This window comes from Branchiostoma belcheri, unplaced genomic scaffold (genome assembly GCF_001625305.1).
Source record: "Branchiostoma belcheri isolate BF01 breed outbred unplaced genomic scaffold, Haploidv18h27 scaffold41, whole genome shotgun sequence".
Classification (NCBI taxonomy): domain Eukaryota; kingdom Metazoa; phylum Chordata; class Leptocardii; order Amphioxiformes; family Branchiostomatidae; genus Branchiostoma; species Branchiostoma belcheri.
Window position 1 is genome coordinate 2,252,257 of NW_017804032.1, and position 14,971 is coordinate 2,267,227.

Consider the following 14,971-nt stretch of genomic DNA (forward strand, 5'->3'; position numbering starts at 1 on the left):
ATTGTAGGAAACTGCCAAACGCCGTCTCTCTGTCATAAGCCCATTTCATGTAAATCCATGGAGAGATTGCTGGTACACTGTTATTGAAGTAGATCATGACATATAACCTGTGTAGAGTTGACTTTATTAACGTAAGATTGTACAGCAACAGCAGCATGATGCCTCGAAAATATATATTGCCTTTTTCATTGTTTGGTTGTAGAAAACCTTATTACTAAGACCGCCAATCAGTTGTCATTCCTAATACATGTAGTACGAAATACATCTGTCGATGTTCAGTTTATTCATATATATCATTAAAATACCTCTATATGTTACTTAAACTTTGTCAGAAAATACCTCTACACGCGTTCCTGCCACTATAGTAGTGTCATTCATTATAGCGTACAAGTATTCGAAAGAAAAAGACATTGGTTATGAAGCAGCAACGTTTTCAGTGTTTTTTCCCTGTCACGATCTAATTTAGAGTAACACAAGCAAAGAGAAGCATGAAATTAAACTGAACAAAGAGAACAAATATCATATTCTCAAATTACTGAGGAAAAATCGCAGTTCCTAGTGGTGTTAATTAAGTGTAAAGGTCTCCATGCACATCCATATTAAACTGATAAGTGGTAGGCTTTAATGGCTCTGCATAGGTACCGGCATTATCAAGTAGTTTATCATTATAACACAATAAACAATACAAACATATACATCCACAGATTGCGGATATTGAGGCAGGTATTCAAGATAAAAAAGGAATATGAATATGTAACGTTAATGCTATCACACCCAACATGTTAACACTGTTGGAAAATGTTTTGCACATCAAAATCATTACAGAACGTTTTTAAAAGATGTAGGTGAGGCAATTTCACGAGGAATCCGCTCAACGCACAGAATTTTAAGACAGCACAGCTCTTTGGCTTTAGACGCTACTTTTTAATTAAATTAAAATTGCTATGGCTCTCATGGTCATGGTAACCACGCAAATTGAGGTCAAGGGTCAATGACAAAGAATGTAGCAGCTAGACCAATGGCTGCGCCGATCCCGCTGATGGCCCAGAACATGTGCGTCCTTCCGTCTCCTCTGAAGTGCTTTACTAGTCCGTACTGCAAGATGAAATTAAAAAAGAGAAAATTTAAGATTCCGCTCCTTCTTGAAGTATTTATTTGGATTTGTTGTGGATAACTTCTTTTATTCATTATTATACATAATTTCTCTCTCATTCTGGGCATTTTCCGCTGTCACTTTGGAGGTCACCATTTTGACCTCCAAATTGTGTCTGTGGTTACACCATTTCCTCCTCACGTCCTGTGTCTCGACACTATTCAAATAAATACAACCACACCGAAAAGAAAACTTCCGTACACGGAGGTAGATAGGAAAGCTAAGCATAGAAATTTTGATTATACGGTGATTTTATATCTTTTGACATCTATTTTGACGAATATATCACGGGGTAAGTGCAAAGGTTACGGTCTGCTGAGACTGAATTGCGAAAGAACTAGAACAAAAGTTATTACCCATCCTCCTTCCTGTACGAGCCACGCGGACAGTTTTCTGTCGGTGAAGTCCACCACGACGTCCACGAGCCGGCGTGTGAACATGGGATGTCCCTGGTGAACACAGTCCACCGCGAAGGCACCCGCTACCGCAAACATCGCCACGATCCGCGCCCACGTGATCCCCGTACTGAACAGTTCGTTAGCAACCGTCTGAAATATACAAAAAGGGATTTGAAATGTTGATGTTGCTTGTAGCTATGTGAGTTCAATTGGTATGTATGTATGTGTGTGTTGTGTTATTTGTGTTTGTCATGATATGACGCTGTTTATGTTTTTAATGAATGTGAGGAAGAATAGATTAGAATGATATGTTTAAATAATGGATTTTGAATAAAACATCAAACATCAAACAAATACGACAGGCTCATTTCGTAGTTTCTTGCACTTTTTCGTCGTTTCTCCTAATTTTTCATCTAACTTTGGTTTTCCTTCCTTCCCTGTTTTGTTTTTCTAGAGTCTTTATTCCTATTCCCTAAGAAATGCATTCGTAGAATTTTGAAAATATTTTCAACTCAATTGCAGTTCTGTACAATCAGCATCGCCCCTGAGGCGTCACCAAAATTGACTTCGTGTCAATCTCTTCCGCTAGCGCTCTGCTTCTGTTTCCAATAGGAGGCTGCAAACCCTGTAAGAATCTGAGGAATGTGATCTTCCCAGTGGCAGGGAGAATTAAGAAGTGTAATTGGTTAGGGTGAGATCTCTGACTCTGACCTATGACTTTTAGTTGATAATTAGGACATATACAACGCTTGTCAATCAGACACTAAAATCTCTAGAGTTAAAAAAATCTTTTAAATGGTTTCCCACCTCTACCTATTCCATACAGGTGAAGCTGGCGTGTGTTTAATACTCTGAAGGACGGCTATAAAGATCTGTAAAGGTTAACCAATTCGGAATCAGACTCCAGAAACATCTACTCTCCTTCTCCGGGGTCAAATTGGGTTTTACAATTGTCTGGATCTTAACGCCGCTACTTGATCTCCATTAAGTTGGAGAAGGTACATCTGGCACGGTCCACTACTCTATACCCTTAACGAGTCTTAAGGGTTCGGGAAAGAATCTGCCTAATAGTAACCAGACACTCCACTGTGAATTTAAGAGGTTCTCTGTCGACCACTTGGCCTTCAGCCAAAGCGATGTTCAACTCTTCTCGCTGATTCACAACATGACTTCTACAGACTTGTGCAAAGTGTATGGTAGGATCATCAGATATTAGAAGCACATGGCACGTGAACAAAAATGCCCTATTTTCGTAAGGCGTAATCAGGCCTTTTTAGTCTTCGTAATCCGTAGCCAATCTCCCAAAAAATCAACGTAATTCGTAATAGTACATTAGCCGCAAAGCGTAAAGTCGTAATCACCTCTGAGACTTTAACGTAATTCGTAATAGATGGCGAAATTTTTGCGTAATTCGTAATCATTACCCCCCCCCACCCCATGCAAGCTCCGATATTGTGTACGTCACAAATATCGGTGTCTGATTCGGCCTTCTGTTATTGTGACATTAATTTCTAAAAATGACCTCTTACTAGCTACTGCTCATTTCGGCTTGTAACACTTCACAACTACTGGTTGGTTGAACCTTTAAGATTCTGACCTAAATGAATCATATACGTGAATAACTTTGTAATTACATAAAATTAATGTAATTACGTTGCAAATTTAAATTGACACTGTAACAGCCAGGTTTAATCATCCAACATGGCAGACAATACTGACGTCATAGTCACGTGAGTGCAAACACGTTAACCTAGCTTCGCAATGGCTCGCAATGGCTGATAAGAATGATTAATGAATAGATTACCTCAAAGCTGGTCTCTAGGATGGACTCAGACGACAGTGTGATGTTGATCTGTCTGGACACGTCCCGGTACAGGTGAGGGTACATCCTCTCTAACTCTCCTCCCATCTTCTGGAGCTGGGAGGACACCTGGCCACCAACAGAGAAATAAAGTAGTGCTTGGAGAAAGAGACACCAAAAAACAGTAAAAAAGTAGAGACTCTGCAGACTTGCAAAATTACGGAGGAGGGGGTCTTCCAAAACCGCAAGGAATGGAGACTGAGGATGACAGGCCCTGAGGCCTACCTGGGGAATATGTAACACACTTCAAAAAGGCATCATATCTTCCAGCCCTCATAGTTGAAATAAAAAGTTAGGAACACAAAAAGAAATGATGATTGCCTGTACTAAAAGAAACAACCTTTGGATAATAAGTTGAAATCCAGAAAATTTTGTGCTGTTACTATTGTTGTTGAACACTTACTGTGTTTCTGTATGTGCAGTTTGTCGAATTAACATGTCTTTCCTAGATTTGTAATATGATTCCTACTATACAACATCACGATGTAAAAATGGTAGTTTTTGTCCTGTAGTATTAAAAAGATATCGTGAAATATTGTAACCTCTGTCGGTCTGCGTTTGGCATCCGGCAGTCTGCCGCGGGTGAGGTTGGATTTCTTCAGCCTGCCGTTGATGTAGTCCCGTATGAGCTGTCTGGACTCGTCGATAACCGACTTCTCCGTGGGCGCCGCCTGAGACCACAGCGAACCTGTAAACAACGAAAACTTCTTTAACTCTTTTTTTTTTATTTTAGTAAAATGTTGAACTTTATTCTAACACCAGAGTTAACACAGAAATAAAATTTTCAACGACCACTGTCGCCTTCATCAAGATAATTAATGACGAGTTTACGTTTGGAAGTGATTGGTCATTAATCATCCTGATGAAGGCGACAGTGGTCGTCAAAAATTTGATCTCTGTCAATGTAACTCTTGTGTTGGAATAAAGTTCAACATTTTACTATGGTTACTACCAACACATATGAAATTTCATTTTTTTTTTTAAATTTCGTTATACCCCAATTAAAAACATGGGAAATACTGTTCAGTTCTCAGAAAGTGCGTTGGTGTAGGGGCAGGTTGCTGTCATGTAAACAACGAAAACCTCTTCAACTGTCAGGAAATACTGTCCAGTTCTCTGAAAGTGTGTTCAGTGTAGCGGCAGGAATTGTTGTTTCAACACTTCAGACGGTGTTTACTATACATCCCTAGGCCTTCCACCTCTAGCCTCGGTGCCAGACTGTTGCCAAGGTTAATATATAGGCTAGCTCCGCCGCTCCAAGGCCAACGTGCAGTCGTTTTACCATAGACATCCCTCAGTTAGACCCCGAGCAACAGACTCGCCAGACTGCTTCTGAGAGGTCTAACTGGGGGGCTGGTCTGTGTCACTGGCCCAGACAACAGTCTGACATCCAGGCTAACCCACCTCCAATTACCATTAGATACCGTACTGGCCTAGATGCAAGTACACAGTATTCTTTCGGTGTTCCTACGACGAGTGCGCGTACTAAAGCTAAATACTAGTAGTCTGGCATCCAGGCTAACATTACTACGTCCTTCAGGACGGGTAAAGGAGGGTGTTACACCCGCCCTGTATACATAACGAACCCTCCCTCCGCCTTTCTGTGCCACTTGTTCTGTATAACACTCGAGACTCGCCCACCTGACACAAACTGGGCGTGTTTTCAATATACAGTGGAGGTCACCAAACCGGTAACCATACAGATATATTAGAAACAGCTTTTCGGTAACACAACTGGGCCATTTAGAACAGGGCAATGCACCTAAAAGACCCAGAGCGATTCCGTGACTTGAGTTCACTGACCGAAGCCTTTGGAACAGGATATTGGCATTCCAGCTATGTTAGTTTAGTTACAAACATGTCATCGTGGTGAACTCACCTCGCCTTGATCTGCGACGTGTACGTAACATGGCGACCGACAGATATCCACTTAACACGGATTACCAGCTCTGTGTACACACTGGAGTATTATCCCGCTGATATCTTCATAACATTCATGCATAAAACCCCAGGTGGGCAAGTGGCTAGCGTTGGGAATCGAACCAGGAATCGAAGGGATCGAACCGGAGTCACACGTACACACCCACCTACTACGTACCTACCCCATGATGTGAAGAGTTGACTTGCTACTGAGCTTCTCTTCCTACGACGTGGCATAATTATCGCAGGTCACTGCACAAGTAACTGTTCCCTCGGGCTATGAGAGAAAACGCCCCGCTGGTGACGAGGGACCATCGCAGGAGCCCGGGACCTCTCACGCCGCTGAGCAGGTGTTATCGGGCACGGCGCCTCTTTGTTAGTATGTTTTCTCGAATAACTTGAGACTAAACCACTTCAAACAAAGGAGGCCGGACCGGGTTCATTTAATTAAACACTACTGTGACTACGGAGTATCACTCACACGACGATTTTTCTTTAATATCAGAAGAATCAGACTTTCTTTCTTGCGGTTTGAAAAAAAAATCTTAATATTACATGTTTTGTGGACGGTCTTAGAGACAGGTTTTCTAACAAACGACACCCCTACCATGTCATCACCATCTTATATACTCCACAAACAAGGACAACAATAAGAGACGTCCTTATAATTAAGAGGGGTTTGGAGATTGTTTGCTCGGTAAACCTTGAGGCAAATTGGGAAAGAAGGTACTTAGAAAACACCTTCTGTTAACATGTCAGACATACGTACGACAACTGGCACGACAGCAGTTGTGGGTGGCATTGTCGTATATAAAGTAGTACTGTGATAGGACCCGTCAAGTGCTATCCCGCTGGAGTGAGAAACTACAGCCGACGGCTTGTTATGTCAACCTACTTAAGCTCCAAGATCCTCTTGGGCTATACCATCTGTAAAACGCACAAGGGGGAACCAAAATAAGCCGACAGGACAGGTCTATTTATATACTAAGTTGAAAGAAGAAAGTGTGAGTGTAGATCATTTTCAAATTACAAATATTGCACTATCATTTTCCTACCCTCTCCTCACTATCCATTTTGGTTTACCCCTTAACTACGTACTAAAGTTCATGGTCGGGCACTTGAGTCAGGTTATTGAGCTGTGGTTATATAACATGATTGTGTAAGATTAACGAGAGAGGCCACTACCAATGCCACAATTACTAGTAGCTTTGTACGAGTCAGGCCTTTTAAGATATGCCCCAATGAAATTCTTAACAAAGGAAGCGCATGGCATTCTTATACTTCTCTAATTGGCCATACGTACAGTGATCGTGATGATTTGCCCAAGGTATAGGCATACCTTGGATATTGGATGCAGTGATTTCACCAACCAACAATTCTAACGATGTTTTTTTGCACGCAGGAACCATGGAGGTAGCCTCAATGCAGGAACTAGCTTCAACCCAGATATTTCTGACAGTAGCAGAGGTCGTTGTACCTTACAAAACGTATCATAATAGGGGGCTCAAGCCAATTAATTTAGCCGACACGGCACAATACATCACGATATCATATTACATAAATGGCTGTAATGACATGTTGATTTAGATGACATCCACGCGCGCATGCATGATTTTTCGTCCGTTTCCAAAAACGTTTTAAACCATACTGTAAATCGTACAAAGAAACTGCAAAATTGGCAAATATATGCCGAAGATTGGAAAAAAATATTGCAGAACGATCATACTCACTAATGTCTCAGAATGCCAAAATGAATTCCAAAGGAAAATAAGAAAATGTGAAGAAATAAAAATTAAGAATATTATTCGCCATACCATACTCTGTATGTTTAGTAATTTGGTCGACCTTCATGACCACGTATATTTCATAATGGAATGGAGGATGTCATCCATACAATCAAATCAACATAGCCTAACTGAATCTATACTTGCCAGACGCGTTTTTTTTTGGCTACGCGGTTTGTTGATGCAGTTCTATGCAGTATACAGTTACTGCTTACAGGTGTAACCATCCAAGATGGCGGACAGCACTTACGTCATGGTCACGTGAGTCCAAACATCCTATTATCACCGCCTTGTGCGATTCATTTTTTTCTTCCATTATTGCAATGATAAAGGACCGGTATTCCAACAATACTGCACCCAATGTAGCTTTTTGTTCTATCCTACATATATCCAGAAAATAGATTGTGCAGGAATTCGAATTCACAGTACTAGGCTAAACTGGCCTAATTTCTGATAAGCCGCCCACTCAAATGATCCTTCTATTTGGTTCTTGAAATAATCATGAAAATGATCCCGATATTCAAATGTTCAAAAGTAGCCACGAAATCTTATCATTCTTTCCAGTGGAAAATGGTTAATCTTAAACAAAACGAACACACATGTACATACATATTTAGTTCTTGATTTGTTCAATGTATGAAACATTGTTCAAGTCTTGAACACGGTGCAACATGCCAATATTAACGTACATGTATGTACCCCATTCCATAACATGCCCGATAGCACACTATAGAATGGCTATTCCAAAATTTGCGTCGCTGTGGCACACGGTGCAAAATAAAACGACGATCTGAAATACGTTGAAACGCGCAAATCTCTCGAGCTCAGGCCCAGCCTCACATAGGATATCTGAGAGACATACCGGTACCTACCTTGCGATTCAGACGATAGAACCGTGCCCGGGTCACGGTTGTGTTTTCCCGCTATCCCCGATGTACGTGTAAGTTTCATCACAAATCCAACACTAGGTCTTCTATACTCGCTTTTACCAAGAAAATGGCCCTGTAGTATTACTAGTATAGCCCGTAGTCGCGTGATGGTAGCTCGGATACCCTCGCTAAATAATAGAGTCCAAATTACGACCCAATACCCTCAGAGAAGGGCGATTTCCGTAACACTCAATCAAATTAAAGCCCCATTAGTAAGTCGTGGGGTCACACGATATGCTCATATGAGAGTCACTCCAATGCCACTCGCAATGCTACACGAGATATGACGGCAAAAGTATTAATATTCAATATCTCTTCAGAACGCAGACAATTAGAGAATAGCATGTGACCCTGGTGTGAATTTTCAAGGTACGGCTAAGCATGACTTCTGAATTTGTGTGTCCTGATGTTAAATTGCTCTAGAGTGGCTGGAGTGGTGAGATTTAGCTCCATTTTATTCAGATATATATAATTTTTGAGTGGTCCTCTATAAGTAGCCAGCGCCTCAAAGGCACTATTATTGGTATAGAATTAGAACTTTTGGAAATAGTAGATGTTCGCAATCGTTGATTATATAGACTTTATAAGTTGTAGTAAGCCCTTAATCAAGGAAATGCATGTCATATATCCCTATGAAAGGGGAGATGTATATGACTGACGTATGAAATTCGACAAAATTGTAATATTTTTGTTATGCCAAAATAGAATATCTGCGTTATAGTCACAATCCGCAAGAGGGCAACACATTCCAGCACGCTCACGGCACTACGTGCTGTGTGCATTCATAACACCGTGGGCTTTACTGTACAAAATGTACCAGTTACATACAAGGATCTGTCGTTTCTTGTTATCATTGAATACACAAGCTGTTGTTGCCCAGTATCCCATGCATTGTTCGCATATCTACGAATGGATACAACTTTCCCAATAGACGCAGGTTTCGCCCACTTGAGTGCTATTGTACCAGAGGGTGTGGGTGCCACGTCAATCTGTCCAATACCGCGGTAAAATTACAGGGTTCCATCCACTCAGAGATTACGTTATCATGCTTGTAAGACATCAAAGTTGTATATGGTATTGTTTAGATCGATCTGACAAGACAAGATAGACTGCACTAGACAGTAACAGTGAGGGTGCTGCTCTGTTCTTTAACTCAAACGTTAACAGGGAACTTTTCTTTCGGATTCGGTAAAACGCTAGAGGAGGTAGAATAGTTGGAAGGGTTGGAAATTGATATTTACAACTTTCCTTACTAGTCGAGATACGTTTAATTCATAAAACACAGGGGTGAATGCTGTCCTGTTTCTTAGTATTTAACTTTGGCCCAAGTACTGAGAAAGGTATTTACCTGTACCAAAGCAGTGGCTAGTATTAAAAAGTATAATTATACTCAAGTTGTACAGTACAGTACGTTACCTTTGATAGTTTCGGGCACGTCCAACACGTACTGCCGTAAGTCCAGCGCCGCGTCCTTGGCATTCCTGAGCCAGTCTCTCACGCTGAACTCCCGCAGGAATGTCCACACACGTGCCGGTACACCTCCTGTCTCCTCCTCCCTTCTGGAGTCCACACTCTCCGGCCCTTCTCCGTCCGAATCGTGCTCGTGTTCCTCGTCTAAGGACGGCAGAGGCTGTTCTACAGCGCTTTCCCTTCTCGTCAGATCCATTCTACAGTCTTCACGTCTCCCCTGTAACAACAGTTCCTCGTGAGAAAGCTCCTACCGTCTGCTATCTTAGAATCCAAGTCAGTCCGCCAGGACAACATTCCTCGCACTGATATGCCCTTCCTCTAGCCATATATAGTTGTCGGCGTTTTTACGCGCTGTTCTGTCTATACTTGACAGCGCGGCTCTTTGGACCTAAGCTGTAAAACTACAATGTGAACGGTTTGGCTGAAGGCCCATTACTGAAGTGTGGAGGTAGTTAAGGTTGACTGAAGTGGACTACACGCACGGCGCGCCCACTGAAGGTATTGAGTCCAATTAACGACATGTACTCAACAGTTGTCATCATCAATGTGGGGATCGTATCAGAGTTGGTTATCTTGGCAAACAGTAGTTGTTTTGTGTAAAACGTCAGGGTGTAAAGGTCGATTGCTACCTAGGTGGCTCAGAGGTCACTAAACTTTGGTCAAGGCGTTTTCACCACCATACGTTTCAGACGACTTTATGACTTTTTTTTTCTAGTACAATGTACATGTAGTGTTATCAGGTAGCTCTTTGGAACTGTGTAATGTAATCCACAACTATTGGCCTAGGTGGCTCAGAGGTCACTAGAAGTTTAGTCAAGGCTAGTTTTACCACCCCAAATACGTTTCAGACGACTTTATGACTTACTTTTGTCCAACAATGGCTAGCTCACGGAACTGTGTAATGTAATCCACAATCGTTAATTTACAGCGACTTTCGGCTTGTGTAAATATTTCATGGCTTGCTAATATATCTTATAAGCTTCTGTACTACAACGTGGCTTCCGTTCATTGGCAGCCGGGGCGCTTTGCTTTGAAAAAAAAAAGCATCTGAAACAACTTTACATTCTATAACACAAAAAATATGTGACTACTTGACGTTTTATACAGTTACAGATGGGACGTATAGCAACAGACATCTCTGATATCACAGGCGTAGACAACACGTATAGCTAAAAGACCATAGGGCCTTAGTTACAGAAGAATGTGATGATGATATACCAATTATGCAGCAAGCTACAAAAGATACTATCCTAACAAGACCACTAGCCAAGAATCGTAGTATGTGTTCTAGGCTTGATGCCCGTCTATATAGGGCGTTATAGGTGTAATAATTCAATATGAATCGATTACCAGTCACATACATAAATACATCAACAAACCATATGTATGCAGGCCACAAAGACCAAACATTCAATCGTGTTAGACTTACCTGTGCATGTAGTAGCAAGAATTGTCAACAATATCGCCAACAGGTGTGTTGGCAAGACACCTGTTCGGCCTAGTAAGAGTTGACAACCCTCTTATCGCGTGTTAGTATAACTTATAAATACCCAGCAAATCTCGTATCCGCTGGAACGCACACAGGCAGACACGCGACACACGGGTCATGTAGATGTTATGTTTACCAACTGTCACTCTTTCGATTTTTCAAACTCTTTATGGGGGGAAACTGTCAATATTAACCCGTGCGGGGGAGTGGGTTTGGGGGTGTAAGAGGCGTAACTGATAAGACTATATAGTTTCCTAAAGTTTCACATCGTTGATTTCAAGATAACGTCTAAAGACAGACCGTATGATCTAAAGTAACGCGACTGCAGAGTGCAATGCCAAAATGTTTTACACGTAGAAAGTATATATATTAAGTAAGACACGTTCATAACGTCCTCATTCATTCTGTTGGTTCAGAGTCAAAAGCTGTACAGTACTCATAGCTCACATGACAACCTTTCAACGCTAGTTGTAAGCTCTAAATACATGCAACAGAAATATGAATGCAAAGCAGCTTCCAATAAAGTGTAAGCAATATCCGTTTAACTCTGTTAAAATAGCAAACACTCTTTGAAAACCTTAGTCAAGACCATATCAAACATGACTTTTGCTAAGAAAACTCACATACATGTGACACGATCCCTGCTTGTATTCTCCAAACGTATACAGACGCCGTGTGTACGGATCCGTGTGTAGGGTAGCCCTACCACCAGCTGTCACTAGGAAAGGTACATGGCACAAACAAAAGACGATGTGTGGATATTAGTTTGATGTGTTTTCGTTTGCACGTAAATTGGCCGGAAGGCTTTTGAGGGCTCAGTCAACATACTAGTAGCTCTTTAACCGTGAGGGATTTCAGCTTGGTATTAAAACACGCGACGGTCACATGTGCAAACGTTGTGAGCCTTTTGTCCTGCGCTTTTTTACTGAGACCATCGACCTTTTCTGTTACAAGACAGTTGCAATTTGCACGATAAGCCATCGACTAGCTCACAAATGTCAATTGGTCATCCGACCACCACTGTATATACATACGTGACATGGGCTTATAAGACTTGTCGGTTTCTGGACAAGAGAGAATTTTTGGCACGGGTTTAGAAGTATACAGATAAGATATACACAAGCGAAGTGTCCCAAATGTTTATTGGCATGTCACAGTTACCCATGGCTAGTACTGCTGCAGTACCGCACACTGTCGTCAGGACTGGTGGCGCAGTCATCGAATACTTATGTACGACTAGAATATGGACTCGAGATTAAGCAAATAGAAAACGTAACTATTTTGCGGCAGTATAAATCTAATCATCACTGAACTAACGATAGCAAGAAAAAGTAACAACACTCAACAGCCATGCATGTCAACAGAAAGTTATTTCTATCAGATGAAACATGATTCAGTGAGATTATGAAACGTTCAAACTTGACTTAATTATTCCGTCACAGTTTGATTACCATTGATCTAGCTGTAGATGGAAAATGAAAATGTGGTCAGTACTAAAAAGTTGCTTTCTAAACATCCGACTCCCTGCTTTGCTCTGAGGGATCAAACCAAAAAAATAGACGGAAAATATGTGTTCACAAAGCAAAACTTGACACAACATAACTTTCTACATAAAAAATAAAGACACCAGCATCATAACTATAGTGAGAAATGGCTGACAAAACAATGAAAGCGTTTGATAACAAGTCGCTCGTTATTGTATCCTACATAGCAGAATCGTATACCCATGGCACCCGAAATCGGACCAAAGCAGTAAGTAAAGACAGAGAGACAAGCCCACAACTTGGCCGCCCAAAACAATACTTCCGTACCATGAACTGAAGTAATACCAAAGACAAGTTAAAGATGCAGCAAAGTTATAAAGTCTGTAGAGTTACGTTTCTTATACATGTTCTAGGATGTTTCTGGAACCACATACGTCATGAAATCGAAAATACGGCCTGACGTCCACAGTTTTTTGAGGGGGCTCGGTTCAGAGTACCCATCGTGTCCGCAGCTCTTCTTGTGTCCGACAGTCCAGTGTTGTTTCTGACAGTCACGGCTGCAGTACCGGGTCAGTTTGCACTGACCACACAGCTTCAGGGTGGACCTGCAGGGGAGGTAACAGTTACACACTCTATTGTACAGTAGAATTTAGAAACTTCCAACTGTCTTCAATGTCTAAAAGACAATTCAGATGGAATTATGATTTACAAATACATTGTGGTCATAAGAGACACTTAGGAATATAAATAGGACACTTAGGAATATAAAGTATTGTAGTCTCCTAGTAAAAACTTGTATCTAACCAGCACAGTTACAGCACGATATAAAACGATAACAAAACCTACCTGTCACCTGGTTTGCCACATGTAGGGTTGCAGCATCTCAACCTCGCCTCTTGTATCAGCTTCACCATCGTCTCTTTTTGTGCACGGCTGCAGTTTCCACCTTCCTCGGCCTTTTCGCAGTACCTACATGTAGTGTAGTAGTAGTAGCATTAATGATAATCGTCTATTGTACAATAATGGTTATTATTAAAGCATTAAAACATTGCAGCAAAAGGCTGACTTGAGGTTTTGGACAGCGAGTCATTAAAATAAAAAGTGCTTTTGTATGGCGAACCAAAATTCTGAAATATATATCTATCTACCACTTTAAAATTGTCTATGTCTATTCCACACTAATTTTGAAAGGTTGTTGCCCAATTTTCTGTTACGTGAAACTTACATCTGCGCCGTTGTAGGTCCAGTGTCTTTCAAATCCACTCTTGCTCCGAGCTGAATCAGTTTCCGAACTGTGTCGACATAACCGAACATACAGGCGAGCATGAGGGGCGTCCTCTGGTAGCAGTCCCGTATGTCTAGTGTTGCACCGTGACGGAACAGCAACTCCAACGCGTCTGTTTTCCCTGGGTTGGATTTTCGGAAGTACGGCGTGAGAAAAATGCATCAATCTACACCCAAAGAGGTGATAAAGATAATGCTTTGATTATGCAATATATACATTACACAAACTAGAAGGGTGACATTTACAAAACAAATGCATGATGTTAACCATCACATGGTCTGGTCAAGGACTATGTATAAACTTCAGCCCTCCCCCTGTTTTTTCTTATACAAACACATTCATATATACGTGGTGAAACTATAGCGCACCCAACTCTGTCCTGCAACTTGCTACATAATACAACCCAAAATTATAGGCTGTCTGCTACAGCATCAGTTACCATCATGTTGTCATGACCGGTCGAGGTTATTATCCTTTTTTTTAATATTCCGAAACATGCAACCACAAGACGTGGTGACGGCACACTCAAGTTGTTTGGAAAATAATAAGAAAAAAAAAAACAATTGCAATGTCCGACGACTCCGAGTATAATTTATCCATTCTTTTCGGCAGGTAAGCGTAAAAAGGTGTGACGAAAAGGCCTACCTTCATAAGTCACTGCTCCGTGAAGGGGGGCAGATGCAAACATCGTGGTTCTCTTTGTCATGGACGCCCCCTTGCGGATCAGAAGTGTCATGATGTCTGTATGTCTGAAGTAGGAGGCGATGAACAGCGCTGTTCCTTTGCCGGTGACCTCGTTATCCGGTTGGGCGTAGTCGATGTCTGCACCTGCGTTTGATGATTACATTTTAGTACAACTGAATTCCACAAGAGAGTTTATATCATAATTGCGCGATTTTGCATTGTTGTACTTGACTACTGGAAATAGTTGACATTTCTTTGATAGAAATTAGACATCAAGGTAACCAATATAACAAGTACACGTACGTGTAGAGCTCTCAAGTTTATGAATGAATGAAGACCTTTATTGTACATTTGTGTTCTACAGAACTAAGTACAGGTCGCATGGGTACAGAACATGAACATAAACATATACATTACAAATATATGAACATAATTATAAGAGTGTAAATAAATGTCTAATTTCTATTCTTTTCGGCTTCATCTCGCTTGGTAGTGATTGTATGGATATGTGCGG

At 41.3% G+C, this 14,971-nt stretch overlaps 2 protein-coding genes across 2 annotated transcripts in view; both read right to left on the minus strand.

Annotated features, from left to right (window-relative positions):
- Positions 1-599: 599 nt before the first annotated feature.
- On the minus strand, positions 600-10,030 carry LOC109477825 (bcl-2-related ovarian killer protein homolog B-like). Its single transcript, XM_019779242.1, has 5 exons — positions 9,462-10,030; positions 3,955-4,100; positions 3,356-3,481; positions 1,510-1,701; positions 600-1,095 (listed from the first exon to the last, which is right to left on the minus strand). Exons 1-5 carry the CDS (start codon positions 9,709-9,711, stop codon positions 982-984), a joined length of 828 nt encoding a protein of 275 aa, XP_019634801.1. The 5' UTR covers positions 9,712-10,030; the 3' UTR covers positions 600-981.
- Positions 10,031-12,104: 2,074 nt separating this feature from the next.
- LOC109477826 (kinase D-interacting substrate of 220 kDa-like) overlaps positions 12,105-14,971 on the minus strand; it is a 4,042-nt gene continuing 1,175 nt past the window's right edge. The window contains exons 2-5 of the mRNA XM_019779244.1: positions 14,419-14,601; positions 13,714-13,894; positions 13,335-13,457; positions 12,105-13,093 (exon numbers count right to left, since the gene is read on the minus strand). Coding sequence (XP_019634803.1) covers positions 12,898-13,093; positions 13,335-13,457; positions 13,714-13,894; positions 14,419-14,601 — 683 coding nt within the window. The 3' untranslated portion in view covers positions 12,105-12,897. The remainder of the gene's footprint in view (positions 13,094-13,334; positions 13,458-13,713; positions 13,895-14,418; positions 14,602-14,971) is intronic.